Source organism: Carassius auratus, unplaced genomic scaffold, assembly GCF_003368295.1.
Source record: "Carassius auratus strain Wakin unplaced genomic scaffold, ASM336829v1 scaf_tig00216324, whole genome shotgun sequence".
NCBI classification, from domain to species: Eukaryota; Metazoa; Chordata; class Actinopteri; order Cypriniformes; family Cyprinidae; genus Carassius; species Carassius auratus.
The window spans coordinates 429678-452500 of NW_020528509.1; the positions used below are offsets into that span (position 1 = coordinate 429678).

Below are 22823 nucleotides of genomic sequence, written 5' to 3' on the forward strand. Positions count from 1 at the left end.
TATTACAGGCCATTAGAGACTTTCTTTACAAAGCCACTGGGACAGACACCTGCTCAGCTGTAAAGAATACTGCTGCAGCTGTGGTATTACGACATCAGTTGTACTTCACACTGTATCAAGGGTTATATAATTTACACCTATGTATATGAATACATATGGATATGCATGTACATGACATCTGTGTCCAAAAAAGCATTCCAAATACAAAAACAAACAGTTCTTCTTTGCATATTCTAGATACATATATTAACATATGAAATTGTTCCAATTTCTATTTCTGATGTTTTTACTTCATCTAAAATCCTATTTATTTTATGGAAAATTTATGTATGTGCATATACTGCATTGGCTTATGGGTTAACAGTATTTAGTCTGGTATATCTGCTATTAATTGATACCCATGTAGTTTAGATATCTGTGCCAGCATCAGCCATATAAAAATTCTTATTAATTAGCTTCCAGTTTAAAAACCTACATTTCTACATTTAAACTTGGGTTATTTCCAGCGATTAAGGAAAGCACTTTACGGCAAGCAAAATACATTCAGCTCAAACCAAATATGTACTCAGCCTTCACTTCTCCTGGACATTAAAGTTAGATAGAGCTGAAAGTCAACATTATACAGACTTTGTTGCCATCTAGTGGTTCGAGAAAGAAAGCATTCTAACTGCATAAACAAAGCATTTAGGCCAAGATCTGTGTAATACTACATTTGTAAATAAATAATAATAATAATTAAAACACACACACACACACACTTTGATTAACACTTATTTTATAGATTGTATGCATCGAACCACAGCAGTGTATGTAATGTCTACTCCATCATTTGCATAATTTGAAAGATTTTATTTATTCGGTATTTAAAATATAATTTTTTAAAATAATTTTTCATTTATAGGAACTATCCCTTTAATTTTTTTTATTATCTTCTTGCTGCGATTAGGAATTTGAGTTCTAATGTACACTAAATGGAATGTTTTAAAAAAATCTGAAATTGCACAGAAGTTTGTTCTTTTATTTATCTAGCACACCTGATGTCCAGTCCATGTTTCAAGGATTATATATCAGCAAAAAAAAGGGGGTTGACACACCTTGTTATTATGGTTTAATTAGAACTGTACATTTACCAAATTGATGACAGCCTTGAAGGCACTAATCTTCCCTGATGTGCTAGAAAAAGATAGAAAAAGCCCTGATAACAGATAACAGACTGTAAAACAATAGCAATGCTATCATTTACTATTTATTATGCAATGGTATCCATCCCATGTCTAGCTGCCAAACTTCAGAATCAGAATAAGCTGTTTATAGCTGCAGTTGCGGGATTTGATCTAGTGCTGGATAAAAATAATAGAGAAAACAATATATTTTTCTCTTACCTGTATGGTGAATTCTGATAAGGTTATATCAGCCAAAAACGCACTAAGTTTGGAATAAGTCTATCTTTTTTTTTTTTTATACGCCTCTTATGCACACCAAAGCAATTATTATAAAATGATAATAATAGTAATAATATTATGAAATATTACTATTATTAAAATAACCGTTAATGTAAAATATATATATAACTGTAATATATTTTAAAATGTAATTTATTATTGCGAAGGCAAAGCTAAATTTTCAGCATCATACCCCAATCTTTAGTGCCACATGATCTTTCAGAAATCATTCTAATATGTTGATTTGATGCTCAAGAAACACTTATTCAATGTTAAAAACAGTTTGTTGCTGTATAATATGTGACCCTGGACCACAAAACCAGTCATAAGTAACACAGGTATATTTGTAGTAATAGCCAACAATACATAATTGTATGAGTCCAAATTATTGATTTTTCTTTTATGCCAAAAATAATTAGGATATAAAGTAAAGATCATGTTCCATGAATATATTTAATATATTTCCTACAGTAAATATATTAAAATGTAACTCTTGACTAGTAATATGCATTGATAAGAACTTCATTTGGACAACTTTTGCACCCTCAGATTCCAGATTTTCATATTTTTGATCAAATAAATGCAGCCTTGGTGAACATAAGAGACTTCTTTAAAAAAAAAGTACTTATTCCAAATGTTTGATGGTAGTCTATAAAATGCAATAGCAGTAAAGCCTTTACCATACCCAGTGGTTAGCTGCACATTTTGCATGTCATAAGGAGATAATGTTATCAACACAATGACCATCATCAAGTAAGGCATGGGTGCAAACAGTTAGGTATCAGGTTGCTCTCCAATGATGTCCGGAGGGTCCCTAGTAGTTCCGCAGGAGCCAGGTAGGTGCAGAAACGCCTAACTGGCTGAAATAAGCCCACCACCAGGGCTTCTCAGTCCTCTCCTCCCCATCCTCTCCCCGCACCCTCGGGCTGGACTGCTCAAACTGATTAAATGGGTCAAAACGGTCATAGTTGTCCAGCTCAGGGATGTTAAAGTAGTCAAGAGAGGGTTCTCGTGGGACCTTCTTTAGCACAAAGTCCACCCGGCCCACCTGTACGTTCCTTGGCAGATGAATGCGCTTAGATACTTTAGAGTAGCCGGAGGCAGCAGCAGTCACAATGTGGACACCTGGGTTCAGCAGTCTCCAGTAATCACCATCCACAGCTATAGAGAGAGACAGAGGCTGAAGCAACACTCATTTACATCTGCATTACTCATTTCAGGTCTCCAGGTTTGTAATAGTGTGATATGGCTCTCTTATTAATAGTTACCGGTAGTGATGTCATGTCGCATCCCTCTAACAGATATCGTAGCTCCTTTTATGCCATTTCCATGTTCATCCTTCACAATGCCCCTTATACCTCTGTGGACCTGCATGTAATTTTACAACTCAGAGTGATGAAGGTAACTATTCAAAATGCTTGAAATTAGTTGAGGAATGTAATAATTATACACAGTATAAATATGGAAATATAAGGTAGGTTTCAAGCATAATAACATTTAACCAAGACAAGTCACCCAGTGAAAGTACAGTAAAAATGTAACTAATAGATTTCATCATATCTCCCTAGTTAACTGATTACATAAGGAATGCAAACATATTTTTATATATTAAAAGTTTTCCTAAATGATATGTTAATCTAATTAAATAAATATGCACTAATATGCAAAAATAAAAATATTGGATCAAAGCTAGGTTTCAAATTATTGTTGCTATTTTGACATATTAGAGTCAAGGTTTTTAAAGATTTTGGATATCCCTTTGTATCACTCCATAAATCAGAAAATACTGTCAGCACCCAGGGTAAAAATAAATTGTCAGCATGTTTTTAGGCATAAAATGTTGGATAAAATCAAGTGAATAATACATCAACAAATGCCACTTTAAAAAAAAACTATATAGACAATATAGATATGAAATAAACTGGAACTGTTACTAAAATAGAGATTCCTTGCTAAATGCGAGGGGGAAAACATTTTAAGATTGTATTTCGACTGTATTACAAACACTAAAAGTGTATTTTAATTTTTTTGCCCCCACTGAATCAACATATTTTGAAAGCCAAAATCACAAAATTGAACAAAAAAAAACAATGTTTCTGCCTATAGTGTCTCATCTAAAGTTAAATAATTAAATAGCACAGAACACATGCAAAGCATTAACTTCTGCTCTTCATTTGGGCTTTAATTATGCTTAAAAGAGTCAGAGTACTTGTGTAGCTCAGTAAAAATAAATGAGAAGAAATAAATAACAAACATAAAAGTCCAGCCTGTTGCATTTTATGTTTAACTCCCCATAGAACCCAATAGAAACATGAACTCACAAACTCCATAAAGCTGAGCAGCGCCTCCTTATTCCTGAGCCACTCAGGATAGAGCTCCTCTTCAGAGGGGAATTTATCACAGCCCAACTCCACAGTGATCTCATAACAGTTACTGTGCAGGTAGTTAAAGTCTGACATACCTGATACAACATATATGGGGAAAAGATGTGAGTGACATGTATGGACAGCACAACAACAAAAGATGTCATAATAGTAATGGGGTTTTTAGGAATGTGTCTCAAACTGGATGGCCAAATGGAAAATATACATGACATAAACGGCTTGCTCAATTTTTTATTTAGGCTATATATATGACTCAAATGCGGCATGATCAACATGGTCTTCTTTCTTTAACAAAAGTATTTACCTCCAGCAAAGCTATACCACTGTGCTCCATTGGTTATCCCTCCTTTATTGGCAAATGAGGCTCCACATCTCTCTGTGTCATTGTTGGACATAGTGGCATGGGCATCTGCATAAGTCCTAGCCAACTGCCTAAAAATCTACACACACCACATGACTCAAAAAAGGAAGTAAGTGCAATATAATTAAGTGAAGGTGGAGGAACATTCGTTTACTCACTTGTTCATCTGGTGTGGGGGAGAACATCCTTTCTTCCTGAGGGTGTCTAGAGAAGTCAAAAGGGTATGAGATGACCAGTTCTCCACCATGAAGACTGGCAGATATAACGAAAGGATAGGATCTTATCCACTTCATTACAGCATAGGTCTCTGGTGCAACTACCTGGAAAAATGTGTGTGAGTTATGAACAAAATAAATACACTTAATTATATATAATAAATGTACAAAAGGTTTCGAAAAGTTGCCCAAAATTTCAGCCTATGTTTCTCTATGCTTTCCTCTAAATCATATCCAATTCGATTTTTCATTCCAGAGTAACATGGGTTTTCCAAATTTCCAAAGGTAATTCAGATATTCACACAGAACATGAATCAGGTGTAATTTTTGTTGTACAGCTGTATGTTTGATAGAAATGGCTGTGCATTCCTGCTTTGTACCTTATTTAACCAGTAGGACTCAGGGACTGGGATGTGGTGGCTACGGAAATGTCTGAAGCGACGGCGATTGTAGAAGATGGAGGTGAGGTCAGGGAAGTTGCGGTTCAGATCGAGATTCTGTGCGTTGGCCCGACCGCTTGTCCACCCGTTGTACTCATGACCCTAAATGTAACAAATCTCATCAGTCAAAGGCCATAGACAAATTTTAACAGGGATTCAAAAAGAGTCACTAAATGTTTAAAGGTATAGCTCACCCAAGCATGAAAATTCTGTCATCGTTTACTCACCCCATGTCATTCCAAACGTGTATGGCTCTTCAGAGCAATGCGAAGGAAGATATTTTTAAAGAATGTTGGCAAGCAAGCAGTTTTAGTTCCCATTGACTTCCATCATATGGGCAAAACCACCATGAAAGTCAAAGGGAAAAATGAAGAAAGTGTAAGTAAATGATGACAGAACTTTCAGTTTTGAGGACATACAAATTATTCTTTTTTTTTTTTTAAGTCACATGTAAAACATTTGCTACACATCAAGTTTATCACATTGGATGGATCAGAAAGTCAAAATGATGTCAGACATTAAGAAAGAACGTCAAAAAGAAGGCTAAGTGTTAAAAGACTACAGATTGTAAATGAAAATAAATAAATACAAAAAAAGACAGAAAACATCAGAACCAGGCAAAGTTATGTCTGTTAGTGGTAAATGAATGGACCAACACGGTTTTATCCTTTTATTCAAGAATCAATTGATTTTCATCTAATCTAATCTAAAATTATTTGGTGGAATTATTTACATATTTTATAAATAAACAAACATTTGTTACAAATTATAAAAAATGTAAAAGATTACTCAAAATGTATTGATTTCCCACACAACCCATTATATTCTTCAACGTCACCCGTGGTGATCAGTATACGATTTAAAGGATTGAGATGAATCTACTATTAGTTTTGCAAGATAATGTTACTGCTGTGTTATATGACAAGGAAAATACGGACAATTGTCTATTAGAGTGGTTAGTAAAGGCCTCCCTCTACCAGTTGTCTTTTTCAGTTCATAGCTGTATCACACGACCAATTGTACCTTTTTATGCTTGTTTTGTTATGGTTTTTATATCATTTGCCTGACATGGACTTCCTCCGAGGTCTGACCTGTTCTGGAAGACACTCTCTGGTGCAGGGAGCTTGGTGTGGTCAGTCGGCCGACAAACAGACAGGCAGACAGACTCAGACAACAAAATATTTACTTCCTGGTTGATGTTTTCGGGGTCGTTCCTATCGGCTACCTCAGAAGCGGCAATCTCATAGCCGTCAGGATTCATGGAGGGTAGGATATGGATGCGTGTGGTGTTGATGATGGTCTGAATCCGCTCATTGCCCAGCAGATACTCAGAACACAGATACTGAGCCAGGTAAATCAGCAGCTGCCGGCCGAGAACCTCGTTTCCATGCATGTTCCCAATTAATTTGATCTCTGGCTCCACTAGAAGCAGCGAAGAGACAAATGCTGAATTATGGCAGAAATAACAAGGATGCTAGTATGACATAACAAATTCAGACCAAGGAGACCGAATAGGTGTTTTTCACAGTTATATACCATTCAAACATTTAGTGTCAGTCTTTTTTTAAAGGGTTTTCTTACCAAGATTGTATATATCTGATCAAAAACAGTAAACATTAATATTGCTGAATATCATTACAGTCTGTTTTCTATGTTAACATATTCCAAAATATAATTTATTCCTATCGTGGCAAAGCTGAATTTTATATTCAATGTCATGTTATCCTTCAGAAATTATTCTAATATTCTGATTTGCTTCTCAAGAAGCATTTCCTATTATTATGAATGTTGAAAACTGTTGTGATGCTTAATATTTTTGTGTAAGCATTATACAATTTTATTACTTTTCAATTACTTTTCATAAAAAATTCTTACTAACCTCAAACTCTTTCTAAAAAAAATTTTTTTCTCTTACTCACATAGGTCATGTTGTCCAGGATTACTGGAGAATTCAATAGCCAGCAAGTCTTTTCCTTCCACACTGCGCCCAATGCTGTATGTTTGTGAGATGTCAGAGCATTTTGATGCCGTCTTCTTCAGGATGCTGAACATCTGAGAGTTGGTGTGGTAAGTGAACTGAATGATAGTGAAAAAACCACTATCAGATATGTTGGCAAAGGCCACTTCCTGCTTTTCTGAGGGGAGAAAAATACGTGAAAACGTTATAGGTTTTAAGACATTTTAATCCATATCCCTGAATATAATAAAACATCATGAAAGTCAACCTAATTAACATCTTCACAACTTGTTAGGATGATCTGAATTAAGGTGATTTTGATGTTTTTAATTTCATTAAATAAATATGTAATAATTAAGTATTAAATAATACTTTTTAAAGTATAATTTAAGCATTTAAGCCTATTAATTAATGATTTATATTTCCTCTAATTTTTCTTCACAACTCTTACCTCTTAACTCTGACAATGGGTCATAACAGCCCTCCTCTTCGCCAACAAAGAATCGGTCACAGTCCAGAAAGTAAGGCCATGCCATTTGGATGGCCTCAAAGGCATGAATACAGCTCTTTTTCACCATTTCACACGAGCTGCGGCACGGCTTCATTAACTTGTTATCTCGACAACGGGGAGCCAACACTGAGCAGCCCAACAGACGGATGTCTGGAGAACACTCTCCATTCAGCAGGCCGTGGATCACGCTCAAGAGCAGGTACTCTGCACCCATCTCTAAATCCTGCCGTGATCGATGGCCCACGATGTTGGGGAACATGGTGTGGCTGTAGGGCACATCCTGACAGTAACCAAGCACCATCTCCATACACTGTGCTAGGGACAGGAGAGCAAGAAATGCATTTAGAAAGAATGTGTCACAGACAGTGTGGTCTAGCATTATCTCATGCTATCTCAGATCTTTCATTAATTTAGCCTAAGGTCTTTATATCATGTATTCCCCTTTCTACAGTGATGTAGACAAGTCCCATCTTGCAGTGATGTTTGGTATTCAGAGTTCCTTTCTCCCCCATACCTTACAGGCTAGAGCTGTGAAACACTAGTTGCAGTCAAATTTTAGAAAATCAAGCAACAAGATATAACAATTGCATATGTGGTAGACTGTAATCTGGCCCAGTATGCAAAACAGAATGAAAATAAAAACTTACGCCTGTTTTCTGCAGGTGTTCTGCATCTTCCTAAAAAAATTAATAAAAAATAAATAAATTATTAACAGAGGATGACTTGAAACCGTTTCCAATGCTGGTGTCTGAAGGCTAGATGGCAGTAGAGTACACAGTGGAAAGAAAGCCATCTTTCTGTTAGAATATTGCATGACAGTTTCAAATCATCACACACTTCATGCATGCATTTGTAAACAAGCAAATCATTTTTCTGACCTCAGCATTTATATTGCCAATCAAAGGTTTGTACACACCCACTTATTCTTTATTAAACTATTTCCATATGTCGGGGTGTTTTCTTTCTTTTTTTTTTTTTTTTCTTTTTTTTTTATCCAAAATGAATATTTCAAACAAATATTTTTATTTTTAGTAGCCTAAAGCAACGACCCGTTTCTGGACATTCAACTAACTTCATAAGGTGCATCTTAGGATGCTTTCCAAAGACTATTTAAAAGTGCTGGGAAATTTTACATATAAGTAAAGTAAAATAACATTGACATATGAGTAAAATCATATATTAATAATAGTGTTGCAGCGTGTAGTAGTAGTAATAATAATAACAACAACAACAATCATTTATATTCGTCGGAATTTAAGGCATACAACTTTTAAGTATTTAAACATAAGACAGATTAAAAATATATATATATTTAAGATCAGGAGAGACCTATTTAAACGAGCGTTCAATACTCTGACTAAGTAGTGAAGCTATATTGTAAACCTCTGAGCATTAGTTAACTGTATCCTACTAAAGTTTGTGCAACACTGAATGAAAACGTTACCCATAGCTGCTTCTTCCGGAGAACATCTTGGGACGCTCCAGCATGTCGCCAGTGAGCTTAAAAGTATTAGAACCGTGTGCATTTTGCTGTCCCTGAACTGAATGATGTGGCAGTCGCTGCGACGTACAAAGTTGTGATCATCTTCCGAAAAGTTCCGCTACCCCCATCGCTTAAAGGAGAGCCTGCACGAGCTGCGCTGCCAAATGATCAAATTACAGAAAAAGCTTCTGCGCGGTAGGCGGACGCTCTTCTGCTGTGTCTGGGACGCGCTGTAATTACAGTCCTTCAGGAAAGACTGACTTCACATTTACCCCTTTGTGGCATATACTTAGATCAAAACCACTGAGGGTTTTTTCATGTGAATTTTTGTCATCTTCAAGAACTCCCAGTGTGAGGTGAATCCACTTGCCTGGTTGGTTTTAAGGCCTGTGTCCACCTAATATAAAGCCCCACTCTTCACAGTTTCAGACCAAAATCTATGTAGCAGCCTATATTAGACATGTAGGGATTCACACAATATGCAAAAAGCAGTATAGGTTATTTGAATAATAATCCAATTGTTATTCTGTTATAAAGCTGATAATTGAAACAGAACTGGCTCAAAAAAATAAGTCTTTTTTCAGATTTTCTTGTTTGTTGTATGTCGAAGGTCAAAGAACACAGTGGTCAAAGGGCAATAAGTACGTATAGTATGTCTGGGAATGTGTTTACTACACACCAGCACATTTCTTTATGACTTTATCTTTTTACAAATCCAAACATACTTTGTAAAAACGAACCTAAACAATATGAATGGCTGATTCAACCTGACTGTATCTATTATGACAACTCTGTAAAGATTTTAGCATGGTATTGGATATGACAAAGTTAATGTATTTGGACTTGGGGGAATAGATCTGCTATGCTGCTGCTGTTGGTTATTGCTGTAGTTGTAGATTATTGATACTTCTGCTGGAAGCAAGAACAGGAACTTGCTAATGCCAAGGCACACGGCGATACAGTGCTGTGAGTATTTGAGATATGCTGCTGCTGCACAAATAGCATTACAGGTGGAGCTGGGGAAGGTGGAGGGTTTCAGAGGAACTCTGAATGCTTTTTTTTAAATTGTTTTCCATGAGAAAAGGAGCTTTAAAATCATATAGAGTTAAGTTTTTTGGAAATCTAAAACTGCAGGAAGTTTTCTTTGCTGGGTATGCTTAGAGGTAGAGTTAGTGGAAGTGGCCTCCTCAAAAAAGAAAAAAGAAATAAATAAAGTGCGTTCTGGACAGATTGGCCACTTTAATACTAGATACATTAATACACAACTAAATGTTATGTGATTAATCAGGTAAAATTAGCTCTTTAAAGTAAGTGCAGGTCATCACTTCTTACAATGATAAATAGCTATACAATTCTTACTCTTCTATCATTATTTTATTTCAGAATGTACAATATAATACACATTACAGTACTATGTTGTGAATAAAGAGACATACATGTATAACAGATGAGTGTGCAAAAATTCATAGTCTGAACTCAATAAAAGCAAATCCAGTGATTGGCAAACATTTTGCGCTGCCATGGTTTTAACAGACAGCAATGATACAGTGTATGCCATTATTTTAGAAATTATAGGGAGTTTGGTGTGGCAGTTCGGTGACTAACCAGCCCAATTCTGTGCACATATTTTTGAGGGTGTCAGCTGTCAGCCTTTTTCACCTGCTCTAGTGACAGTTATCCTCCATCTATCAGCTTGTTAACCCTTTGTGAGTAGCATTCGTTTTACATTCCTGTGGGACTGCAGTGACCAGAAAGTGTGTATAAGTTCCGTCCCAAAATCCTGTTGCAAATTCCAAAAAGGGCCATCTTATATTGTTGCCGCAAAAGGGAGTAGACGAACGGGTCAGATGCAGCTTTGCTGTACACCAAGCACTTGCTCATGATCCCCCAATAACGGGCAACTTTTACTGAAGGAGCCAGTTCAGTCAGTCTAGGGCAAAAGAAACATCTATATTAATAATGAAACATTTAATATGGCACTGTATTGGAGGAATTGAACATTTATGACCATGTTGTAAACAAATTGCAATAAATTTATGTTTTCTAGCACCAGTAGTAGTCGGATTAATACAGAGGTTCATTTAAAAATCATATTATATAATAGGGCCTTCTTACAACAAAGTGTATTTATGTTCAATACCTATATTGTATCCAGTGCTTTAAGGTATGTAAATATATATTGGTTTTCAAAAATAAACTGACTCTGAGAAATATTCACTCAAGTAAAAAAATGTGACAACTAGCCCCAGTCTCTTTTGTACTATTATACAGTGCACTTATTATTGAGATTGTAATATCTATGAGTAATGAGTACGCTAATATCTGTTTACATATGGAGAGTATGTGTAAATTATTACATATTATAAATTATGATGTATTATTATTACTTAAGATCAATATTCCCTCTAGTAACATGTGACAACTATCTTCCCTTTACTATTAGGCCTATGCATATAAAAAATATACTATTGTTATTTAAATAATATCTGTTTTCATAAATCATAAAAGCTGTTCTCATTGCATCATGCTAAAGGTATTTGCAAATTGTAACTTGCACTCTGTAAAGCTATTACATTTACTACACTGGTCTTGGTGTGATTGATGTTTCATTAGGCCTATATTTATTTTGCATCATGCGACTGTCAATAAGAGAATACTGAATCAAACAGATAATTGTTTGCATTAATTTATGCTCTCCTTCCATTCCACTAAAATGTATTGTCATGATGCCATACCGTGTTATGACATAGGGGGTGAAGCACAGGACGAACGACCCGATGAAAATGCTGATTTTCTTAGCGGCCCTGTGTCTCCTTTTCTTCTGCTCCAGTAAGCACCGTTGTTTTACACTAACAAGTTTAAAAAAGAACAAATCACTAATATAAATATGCTTTATGATACTTACTACAATGTTGGAATCATAATTATGTTTTAAATGTAGCCTACCTCGGATGAATGTCGACAAGTAGTAAAAGTGTCTGCACTGTTATGACATCTATCCTCTTACAATGAAAGCGCGCCACTTGTAGCACTTTCAGGTAGGCAAAGCATAGGATGAAAAGCGAGAAGGCGAATGTACATGCGTGGAAGACCGCGGTGAACACCATGAAGTGACCGCGGCTCTCAGCATCATCTCTCAGGTGCACGGTGCAAGACGCGTACGCGGGATTGTAATCGACCCAGGACAGCAGGAGAGCAGTGAGCGAGAATGCGAGCGAGTGAAGCCAGGCGTAACTGACCATTAGCGCGGCATTCTTCAGTCTCATTTTGCTGGGATAAGTCAAAGGAAAAACCACGGCTATCCAGCGGTCTATGCTGAGAGCTGCCATGCTCAGCATCGTGTTGGTAGTCAGAAAAGTATCCATAAAGCTGACTGTATAACAAAAGTGGTCGCCGAAAGGCTTTTGGTGTTTTACGACCCCAAGCAGGGTAGAAGGCATGTTGAGAAGAGCGATGAGGATGTTGCAGAATGAGAGGTTCATGATGAAGATCGCTGGCACCTGTGCACGAACCTGTACGCTGCAGGTGAAACATAGTAACACCAGCAAGTTCGCCACGAGTGACACCACTGCAATCACAACGATAAGGAGTTCTAGAAATATATCCAATAAGTTCATGACTCTATCCAAAGTCAATAGCAGCTGATTTGTTGCGAGTTTTTGCCTGTGATCTCCCTTTGGGTCCTCGGTGGCTCATCTTTGCTGCTTTCCATACTGCTTTGGTAAAAATGACGGCCGTTAAGTGGCGTCATTGTCAATGAGCGCTGTCCAGTGTGCTGAAGAGATCTTGGATTTGATTTGATTATCGTCTCATAATCACCTTGAACCGTTGTCCACATCTGGGTATTGGTATTTGTATTGTTTAAATTAGGCACCGTAATAACGTTCGACAGTAAGGTGAGAGGCAACAACTCTGAGCTCGTGCTCATGCGCATTGAATTATTCTTCTCTGAGCGCTCCCGGCTCACGTGCAGCCACTTTATTACATGTGACGTATGGTTGACAAATTGCAGTTGGGAATTGGCCAGTGGGAGAAATTGTAGATGGTAGATATTAATTATTTTAAGCCCAAGGAAGTTGTAAAAAAAAGTACAATAATTAATGTTCCCGAGTACATTATGCACAGTGACGTTTAAAAAATTAATATCCGAGAAGATAAAGAAGTTTGATTGTATACACAATAGCGAGAGTAAAAGCATCACGACTCCAGCACACCAGTTAAAGTCTTGAGAAGCGAAAAGATACGCGTTTGTAAAAAAAAAAAAAAAAAAAAAAAAAAAAAAAAAAAAAAATAGTTCTAACTCTCTCCAGTAAAAAAGTTAATATCCCCTGTTGTCCTGTCACATCAAAATTCACTGACTTAGCTGTTTAGAACTCTTTTGTAAACGGTACTTGATGCACATTTCTCTCCATATTCAGAAGCAAAGGTTACAAGGTTCACTTCACAAGACTTGGAATGGACTGGAGTGTGGATTACTACAGGCTATTTTTGTGACGTGATGAGTAGAAATTAACTGCTAAAGCCACTGATCAGTGAAAAAATAAAGGGTTAGTTCACTCAAAACTAACTCTCCTCTCTAATCCATGGTGGGGGATGAGGAGATACCCCCTGACTATGTAAGCGCTTTGAGTGTCTAGAAAAGCGCTATATAAATGTAAGGAATTATTATTATTATTATTAATCATGCAACACCGATGTCCTTCGTCAATCCACTGGAACTGCTTATGACATATACAGTATAGCGTAACTGGTTAAAAAGTATTAATTATGTTTGAAACATAGATATTTTTCTGACAAAAACAGATGGATTCACTACGGAGCTGTGTGAGGCACTTTTTACTATGAATGTGTGTGCTTTATTTAACCTGTTTTAGACTGTAAAACGGAAAAACCCGCCCACTACGATAATAGAGCTTGGAAGAGCTAGGACAATTTTTTAACATAACTCCGATTGGATTCGTCTGAAAGAAGTCATATACACCTGTGGCTTGAGCTTGAGTAAAACACAGGCTTATTTTTATTTTTTGGTGAACTAACCCTACAAGAGATAACCCTACTGTGATTTTTATATTGCATAGAGCATCTCATGACATAAGTAAATAGTACAGTAAATACTTGTTTGATATAGGTACACAACATTACCTGTCAATTCTTTCCTTCTTAGAAAGGAGAACAAATGAGAAACACGTGTTTATTTTACAAGCACATGCAAGCACACACCACTGCCCTCAGCAGGTAAATCAGGGGCTATTTTTTCATCATTGCCATGGCAACTTGCAAAGTTATTTTGGACTCTTTCTTTTACCATCTGTGAGGGTTTTTTTTCCTCTTTAACACCGAGGACATTTTGCAGCTGCTGATGTGTTCGAAAGTTTCCTCTTATGAATTGTATTTATTTCATAAAATGGCAATTGAAAATTATGAAAGTGAAAATAAATTATATGTGGCCAAGTATGGTGACCCATACTCAAAATTTGTGCTCTGCAATTAACCCATCCAAGTGCACACACACAGCAGTGAACACGCACCATGAAAACCCATTGCTGCGATGCCCGGAGAGGAGTTGGGGGCACTTCGGTGCCTTGCTCAATGGTCTCACCTCAGTCATGGTATTGAGTGTGGAGGACAGCGCTGGTTAATCACTCCTCCCACTGACAAAATCCTTCCAGACCTATGACTCGAACCCGGGTCAAATAACCTTTGGGTTACAAATCTGACTCCAATTGACTGCTCAATTGGCCTATTATTCATTATTCAAACCGCCCTACCGTTCATTGAATACTGAGAGAAAACTTCCAAAATGTTTAAGATGATTTCAGAATAAGATGATTTCAAATAAGATTTCTCTGTATTCAGAGCCAGATGATGACGATGATGATGATGACCATGCAGTTCAGGTTGAATTAAAAATAAAAATAAATAAAGACTGTGTATTCCTTATTTGATGGCAAAGTGATACCAACAAGTTTATAACTTCATTTAAACTTAAAGGGGGGGGGGGGTGAAATGCTTGTTTTCACTCAATATCCTGTTAATCTTGAGTACCTATAGAGTAGTACTGCATCTTTCATAACTCCAAAAAGTCTTTAGTTTTATTATATTCATAAGAGAAAGATAGTCTGTACCGATTTTTCCCGGAAAAACACGAGCGCCTGGAGGTGTGACGTGTGGGCGGAGCTAAAGAATCACGAGCGCCAGTAGGCTTTTAGGTTGAGCGCGTTTGGAAGCTGTGACACCGTGAGGACAAAACCAACCAAAACAAACCATGGCTAACAGTGAGATTCAGCGTATATTTATGATCCAGAATCAGATCCAGAGGCTGAAATTGAACAAGAGCAGCATCAGTAATCAGTCTCTGTGTGGTATGTACTGAAACTGTATATATTTGCTTAGCGGTTTTGGAAAATGTTCCACTTTGTCGTCTTTTTTTTTTTTTTTTTTTTAAGCTGTACATGTGGAAAGTGCAGTTTGATGACAACATTGCATGTTGTTTACTTGATGTGCTTACGCGCCGATAGCTAAGTTAACAACACAGAGATATTTGAAGCAGTTTTACTCACTGCCTGCGGTTCCAACACACAATCGTGACCCTTTTTCGTTGGGACTGCATTATCCTTAAGAAATAAACGATGTGCAAATCCGGCGTCAAACTGGGCATTGTTTGTAAAACAAGCATCTTCGAAATGCAGGGGAACAAACACAAACACTTGCACAACTCCGTTGATGCTCTGTAAAAATAAATACTGGTCCCTTAATGCTGTTTCTCTTTTGGTAATCTGTGCAGGGTTGTCTTGCCCTGGCAACCAAAAACACACTCCTTTTGTGACATTTCGTGACGCTCCCGCTCTGATCAGTGAAGTCTGTTGTGCTCTCAGTGCTCTGCTATACGGGAGCGCGCGCTCTTCTAGCAGAAGTGCCCTCAGGACCCATATAAGGAAATTCCGCTCCATCTAACGTCACACAGAGCCATACTCGAAAAAAACTTTCAGAAACTTGTGACAAACCGGAAGGAGTATTTTTGGAACAGAAATACTCCTTCAAACGTACAACTTAATTTTTGAAACTTTGTCCATGTTTAGCATGGGAGTCCAACTCTTTAACAGTGTAAAAAACTCAGTATGCATGAAATAGCATTACACCCCCCTTTAACTTTGGTAACACAACATGGAGTACTTGTACATATATTATGCTGTGTAATCGAATACAGCTCAAAAATGTCTCCGTTGTGAGGCTCTATCACACAATGACATAATAGGTGTAATGCGCTCATCATGTATTTAGTTATTAGCTCTGATCATAGTTATTTTAAGGCACGCTGATGGAAAACCTCTTCAAAATGTGAAGAGGAAGTGTCCTGTGGTAAAGAAGGAAACCTTTTTGTGTTCACATGTTCAGATCCTGGGTGGACGTTACGCAATAAAGTGCTGATGGCAGAACCACTTAAGATGTCAACAGTCAGGGTACACCTTGCTCTTTCTTTCCCTCTCGCTCTCTATTTTCATATATAAAAAGAGAGCGATTACATAACAGGATGTCTAAAGGTCAGGATGAAGTTGTTTATTTTGCATATGGAGGTGTACTGTACTGTACACTATGAGCCAGAAAACTGAATCACATCCACATGGACACTTCTAGCCATTTCCCCCCCACATAAACAAAGTAGGCTACAATAAACAAGTTTCTCAAAAAAAAAAAAAAAAAAAAAAACATTGTAATGTCTAACATCTAATTTTATACCAAGATAATAACATTTTCTATTCCCTGCCCTTTCTGCATTTGCATTAAACATAGAAATTATAACTATGTTTAAATTTACTGCAAGCAGAGTTTCATTTTCTCTGTGTATTAAAAGCTAGTAATGTAAACATACATGGAAACACATAAACACCAGAGGAAGAGAAGCCTGGCGGCTCTGCTACTGCTCCAGTTATGTTAATATGATGAGACAGGTTGACCATCCACCCCCTCCGGCTTCCCTGCACCACAGGCAGATGCACAGCAGGCTGGCTAGCATTTGAAAAGGATCAAACTCTTTTCATCCATGTATAGATGTAAAATAATGTGCTTTCAGTTAAGATCAACAGCCATAATGTTTTTGCCTAACATTAAAATATTTTGTGTATAGTAGAGGAATAGTTGATTTAGTAATCTTGTAAATGGTTCTAATTTCTATAAATGAAATGGTCATTGTAATGTGAATTTGCAAACACATAAACTCAATCTCTGTGGAATAACTCTACTCTTAAAAATAAAGATTTCAAAAGTAGGTGTTCACAGTGATGCCATATAAAATCCATTGTGTGTTCCATCAAAAAACATTTAAAGGGTTAATTCAGGCAAAAAAGAAAATTCTTAAATTAATTACTCACTCTCATGTTGCTCCAAACCTGTAAAAACTTCGTTCATCTTTGCAACACAAAATAAGATATTTTTGATGAAATCTGAGAGCTTTCTGACCCTGCATTGACATGCAACTGACACGTCCAAGGCCAAAAGAAAGGTAGTAAGAACTTTGTTAAAATAGTCCGCATGACATCAGTGGTTTAATGTAATAATGTAATGTAATTTTATGAAGCTACGAGAATACTTTTGTGCACAAAGAAAACAAAAATAACAACTTTATTCAAAAATGTATTTGCTTTCCTGTCAGTTTCCTGTGTCAAAGACTGATAAGGAAGACATTAATTTTATTTTTAGATTTTTTGCACACGAATGAAAAGGAAAGTTTACTGCCGATAAAGAACCTGTCATTTTAAGAGTGTGGCTACTATTTATTTTATATATACTACATTTTCCTTATCAAATATAGAAATCTGTACATTTAGGTACACAAACCACTTAAAACAAAATGCTTTTTCCTCTGCACTGAAGGCTTTAATAAATAATTCACTAAAACCGCCGACACTGGAAGTACAGCTAAATCTAGAACTGGGTTCGTTGCATGCAGTTCTTGCTCCTCTGTGTGATGTCACATGTGTAGGCATGTTTACTTAATCATATTAATGTCTAATTGTGTTTTAAAGATTAAATATTGATGGTAAGTATTAGTTTCAAATGCTTTAACTCCATACCTTCCCCTCATCCAGTTTGGAAAAGTTTGAGAGAAGTTTGGGTTTCCTCTGTTCCCGTATATAAAAGGGTTGCACCTGTATTATTCATCACGTGCAATATTTATTAGACGCTCTAAACAGCATCTTTCCCACAGACGGTGACTCTAAATTATCTTAACAGATCTGATATCTAACATACAGGTAAAAATACCAGGTCATAAAATGTAAAAAAGAGGCAATAAAAACAGTCCATAAATTATTCAACTACAATATTAGACAACTAGAGGATGTATTCTGTCATTGACTGATAGTGTAAGCATCTATATGTTGTACTACATGGTTTTCTCAGGAAAACTGCCTTGTTTGCATTTCTTATCTTGTTTTGCTACATGATGTTGTGGGTGCTGATTAACATCTCGTGTGACTATGGTGGCTGAAAACACCTCCAGATGGTTTATGCCTGAAAGTTGAGGCTGATTGGTATCATCTCAGAGGGTAAGTTTGCAAGAATAATGCTGATGAAATAACACAAAATAAGATTTAATCACACGGACTGAAAGTGGACCCCGAGCCAGGCTAGCCTCATGTGAACCCAAAGCCTGTTGTGAAATATGCTACTCCTACACAAAAATCCCGTTAATTTTCCATCATCTCAAGCACTGTGGGGTTTGAAGGAGTTCATTGCTATGGACTGTACTTCCTGTTTAATTCCTTTGTTAGCAACTTATTACACAAAAAATGACTGGAATTTTAGTTTTGCAATGAACTTGTTTTCCCAATTGATTTAATGGGCTTTCCATGTATGGGTGTGCCTGTGTGTGTGTGTGTGTGTGCGTGTGTGTTCAAATGGATGGGGACATGTTCACTCAAAATCCATTTCATTATGACTCATAAGTACACGCACATACCAAAGTCAAAAGTTTCCTAACATAATATCTATTGACATCATACAGTAATAAACATATTATCAACCCTTTATTATCTGTAGATTTTAAAGCACATCATATGTATTCCTTTATTACCACAGAAAGGCATGTTTTAATATAATTTCATCATAACTTCCCCACATTTACAGAAAACTATATGTATTCAAAACAGCAAGTTTCAGTTCATTTTTTATTTACTTGGGCCCTTAATTTAATCCGTGTGACTGAGCCATTCTTACCCTGCCTTAAACCATCTCTCCTCGTTTTTACAAGCCACTTAACTTAATTTTGCCTTGTTTATAATGGAATTGTGTAAGCCCCCCATGTATTTATTGCAAACAGCACCTCTGTAATTAGTGCTGGCTCCACAGGATTATCGCAGGCCCTCCATAGTCTCCAATACTAACAGTCCACATTCAATAATGCACTATACAGATGGAATGGTTAGAACTATTACTTTGAAGATTGTTGGTTTTGGTTCGCATTGACTTGCATTGTAATTTTTGTCCATACTGAAACTGGGAACTGAAAATGTTTGGTTACCAACCATCTTCAAAATATCTATCTACAGGTTTAGAACAACATGAGGGTAATTGAAGACAGCTTTCATATTCAGGGTGGACTATCCCTTTAATAGGCACTGAGGTTTTAAAGCTTCAGAAAAGACTCACAAGCACCATAAAGATCTCAGATTGTCGTAACAAAATGAACAAACTGTACAGATCGAAGTATTCCCTTACAATCTTCCATACCATCACTGGTCATACCTCAGTCACTGAAAACTGCAGAACCTTTGAAATCTTCTTCACAAAAAGTTTTGGTATATTTTGAGAAGTGTATGTCATATGGACGACCTTTATTAAGCTGGTACGTGAAATTGTTTTTAGAGAATTTGGTAACACTTTATGGGTTCATTTGTCAGCACTAGTTAATTACATTACACTCTTAAAATAAAAGTTCTTTATTGGTTTTAGTCATTCCATGAAGATCCTTTAACATCCATGAAAACTTTCCATTGCACAAAAGGTTCTCTAAAGTAGAAAAAGTGTCTAGATTATAAAAATCTTCTTCAGACTGTGAAAATATAGTTCTTTTTTTTTTTTTAACTGTTCACAATTCTTTTAGAACCGAAAATGGTTTTTCTATGGCATCACTGCCAAATCCTCTTTTGGAACCTTTATTTTTTATGAACATGAACCATTAATAAACAATATTCAATATTCAATATTCAAAACAAAAGATTATCTGTTAAAATTAGCTAGCGCACTGTGAACTAGTTAAAAAAGGTTAATAAAAGCTGTAATCATATTGACTAATGCATACTAATGCTAATTTTTATTGTAACACTGTGAAACTAAAATGTTAGATTTTATTTCTCTTTAATTATTTAATGAGACTAACTAATACAATAAATATAATGAACCTGAATTGAGGTATTAATTAAAGCAATGATCATTTTATTTAATACGTGTACCTACTCATTAGATGTGCATACACACACACACACACTGGAGTGGTCTGTGTCTAACACTCCACAGCAGAATGAGTGTGACAGGTGAGAGTTTGACAGGTAGCTCTTATCACCCACAAGCACCTGCTGCTCTGAGACATGGTGTCTACTGTTGGAGTGACATAAATAAAAAACAAAGCAATGCTCTCTTCCTCTTTCCACCTGCTGGCAGTTCTGTAGAGCAGAATTAATTGAACGCATGTGAAGAACGCAGTTGGAAAGACATTCCTGGACAAGGACAAAAGGAGATAATGCAGAATGTGACACAAAAGGAAAACAGAAACATTGAAAGAACTGCCTTCATGAAAAGCATTAAAGAGAAAATATGTGGAAAGAAGTATGTGAAAAACATATAATGTGCTTTCTGGAAAGCCTTTAATCTTAGTGAGTGCTAAGAGCAAATGTGTCTGCTATTTGAAATCTTCAAACACTGCCTGTTTTCAGCCAGGAAAATATAACACATCCTATTTGCTTGGTTTCATCATCTCCTTCACCTCTGCTATTTCATTTTTCATAATGGTTTTACATAATATGTGTCCAGATTAGCTTCAAAGGTGATTTACCTTAGCTTAGATGCTCCATTTGTAATGTGCATTTGTAGTGTTTAGAGACTGTGTCTCTGTGGAGCTGGGATTCAGTGAGTAATTGCCAGAGTACAATTGTGCAAAAGCACTCTCTGCAGTTCCCTCTCCCCTATTAGTCAGTGTGCAAACTCTCTAGCGAGCCGGGCTGCATAAATGGTCACATGTGCTTACTTCAGCCTCCCGAAATAGAACTCTGAAGGAGTGAGTGATTAAAAGTCTGTTCCTCTGAAGTTATGAGGAAAATTCAACAGTGGACAACAACATACTGTACGCACAGACATTGGGTCTCATTTAAATTTTAACACAAAAATAATGATTCATCAGTATGTGCACACTAAAATGTATTGTAAATTACAATAAAATGCAAAACCAACCTGGAAGAAAGTTAAGGACACGTGAATCCACCAAGCTTAGCTGCTCTACCTGGATACTTCCCGTCTTCTCCTGCTGTTGTCTTCAATAAACCTGCTGTGATACTGACTTACCCTTGTGTTCCTGCTGTGTTTGCTGACAGTCACCATTCAAAAGTTTTCAGTGCGATCTCTGAAAAAAAGTAATAATTTTATTGAGCAAGGATGCATTAAACTGATTAAAAGTGAAAGTAATTATATTTCTAACGTACAAATAACTTATATTTTTAATGCTGTAATGAATTTCTGTTCATTACAGATTCCTACAATAAAATCACATTAAGTTTTCCACAAAAATATGAAGCAGCTCAACTCTTTTCAACACTGATAATGATAAGAAATGTTGCATTACCGGAATAGATAACATTTTAAACATATTAAAACAGAATAATTATTTTAAATTGTAATAGTTCCATTTTTTTTTTATTTTTACTGTAATATTGATCCAATATCCTGCCTTAATTAGATTAATTAATTATAGATTAAGAGATTTTTAATTTTAAGTGTATATTATCATAAATAGAATAACTAAGCAAAGTATTGCTTTTTCCAAATAACAATAAATATGAAATGACAAAATATCTGCTAAAGCTCAAGCATGAGCAATACATTAGACAGAGCAGAAAGCACTTACAGACATGGTTTGAGTGTGTTTTATCCAAATTACCAGCTGTGGACATAGAGTACATTCTCTTTTAGAATAAGTCAAAATCATCAACATTACAAGGAACATAACAAATACAGTACATGTGGAGTGTACACACCTGCTGTGTATTCATACAAAATTATCAGCGAACCAGGCCCATTGTCTAGAATTCCATCAGAACACCACAGGGTGGCCTCAATTGTTCAAAACAAATAACATCTGGAAATAGTAGTATTGACAAAAGGGAAAAATAAATAAGAAAAAAAAACTGCTGTAAAAGGTGTGTGTGTAGTTTATACTTAAATCTGGTCCTCAATTAGTTTTTTTTTGGCCTTTAATGCTGTTTAATGTAAACAGTAGAATAATATATAATTTTCCAAATCGTTTATTACAGGCCTAAAATACAAACATAACCCTGCAGCCTACATAAAGATGCTTTCATCAGTCAAAAAGGCTTTGTACGTGGGTGCGCTAAATTGTATGTCATGCAAATGTCTGTTTTAAGATCAGAAAGAATCTGTAAAATATAACTTTATATAGAGATATTTATTACATTGCCACATGGGTTAAATTAAATCTAAAAACTAATGTGAGCAGATCTAACAAAACCTCTTACATTTATTTTCTTGTAAGCAGTGTCGTCACTACAACAACTGCAAATGACATTCTAGACCTAAAGCAAGCATTAGTCAGCAGTCCAACATATATGAATCAGGCTCTTCTCTGAGATGTAGCTTACAAACACAAATACAAACTCATGCAAATACAACTCAGCCCCTATAGTTTTAAACGAGATACAGCTTTTAATAATAAAATCATGAAATCACCTTATAGTTAGTCTCCCCATTTTGATGCTGCATAGTAACAGCTGTAACTAATCTCTTGAACCGACTGTGCCAGAGAT

At 36.2% G+C, this 22823-nt stretch overlaps 2 protein-coding genes across 3 annotated transcripts; both read right to left on the reverse strand.

Annotated features, from left to right (window-relative positions):
* Positions 1–1948: 1948 nt before the first annotated feature.
* LOC113097516 (carboxypeptidase Z-like) lies at positions 1949–8940 on the reverse strand. Of its 2 annotated transcripts, none has more exons than XM_026262742.1 (11): positions 8755–8940; positions 7958–7987; positions 7251–7625; positions 6762–6977; positions 6068–6264; positions 4783–4944; positions 4346–4507; positions 4131–4266; positions 3764–3903; positions 2711–2810; positions 1949–2603 (listed from the first exon to the last, which is right to left on the reverse strand). In XM_026262742.1, the coding sequence occupies exons 1-11, from the start codon at positions 8834–8836 to the stop codon at positions 2257–2259; spliced, it is 1947 nt and encodes a 648-aa protein (XP_026118527.1). In that variant the 5' UTR covers positions 8837–8940; the 3' UTR covers positions 1949–2256. The 2 variants fall into 2 exon arrangements, with proteins under 2 accessions (XP_026118527.1, XP_026118526.1); XM_026262741.1 differs by having other exon boundaries at positions 6029–6264.
* A 442-nt stretch (positions 8941–9382) lies between these two features.
* LOC113097517 (G-protein coupled receptor 26-like) lies at positions 9383–12534 on the reverse strand. The gene is made up of 3 exons (XM_026262743.1): positions 11740–12534; positions 11529–11642; positions 9383–10723 (listed from the first exon to the last, which is right to left on the reverse strand). The coding sequence occupies exons 1-3, from the start codon at positions 12408–12410 to the stop codon at positions 10516–10518; spliced, it is 993 nt and encodes a 330-aa protein (XP_026118528.1). The 5' UTR covers positions 12411–12534; the 3' UTR covers positions 9383–10515.
* Positions 12535–22823: the final 10289 nt, after the last annotated feature.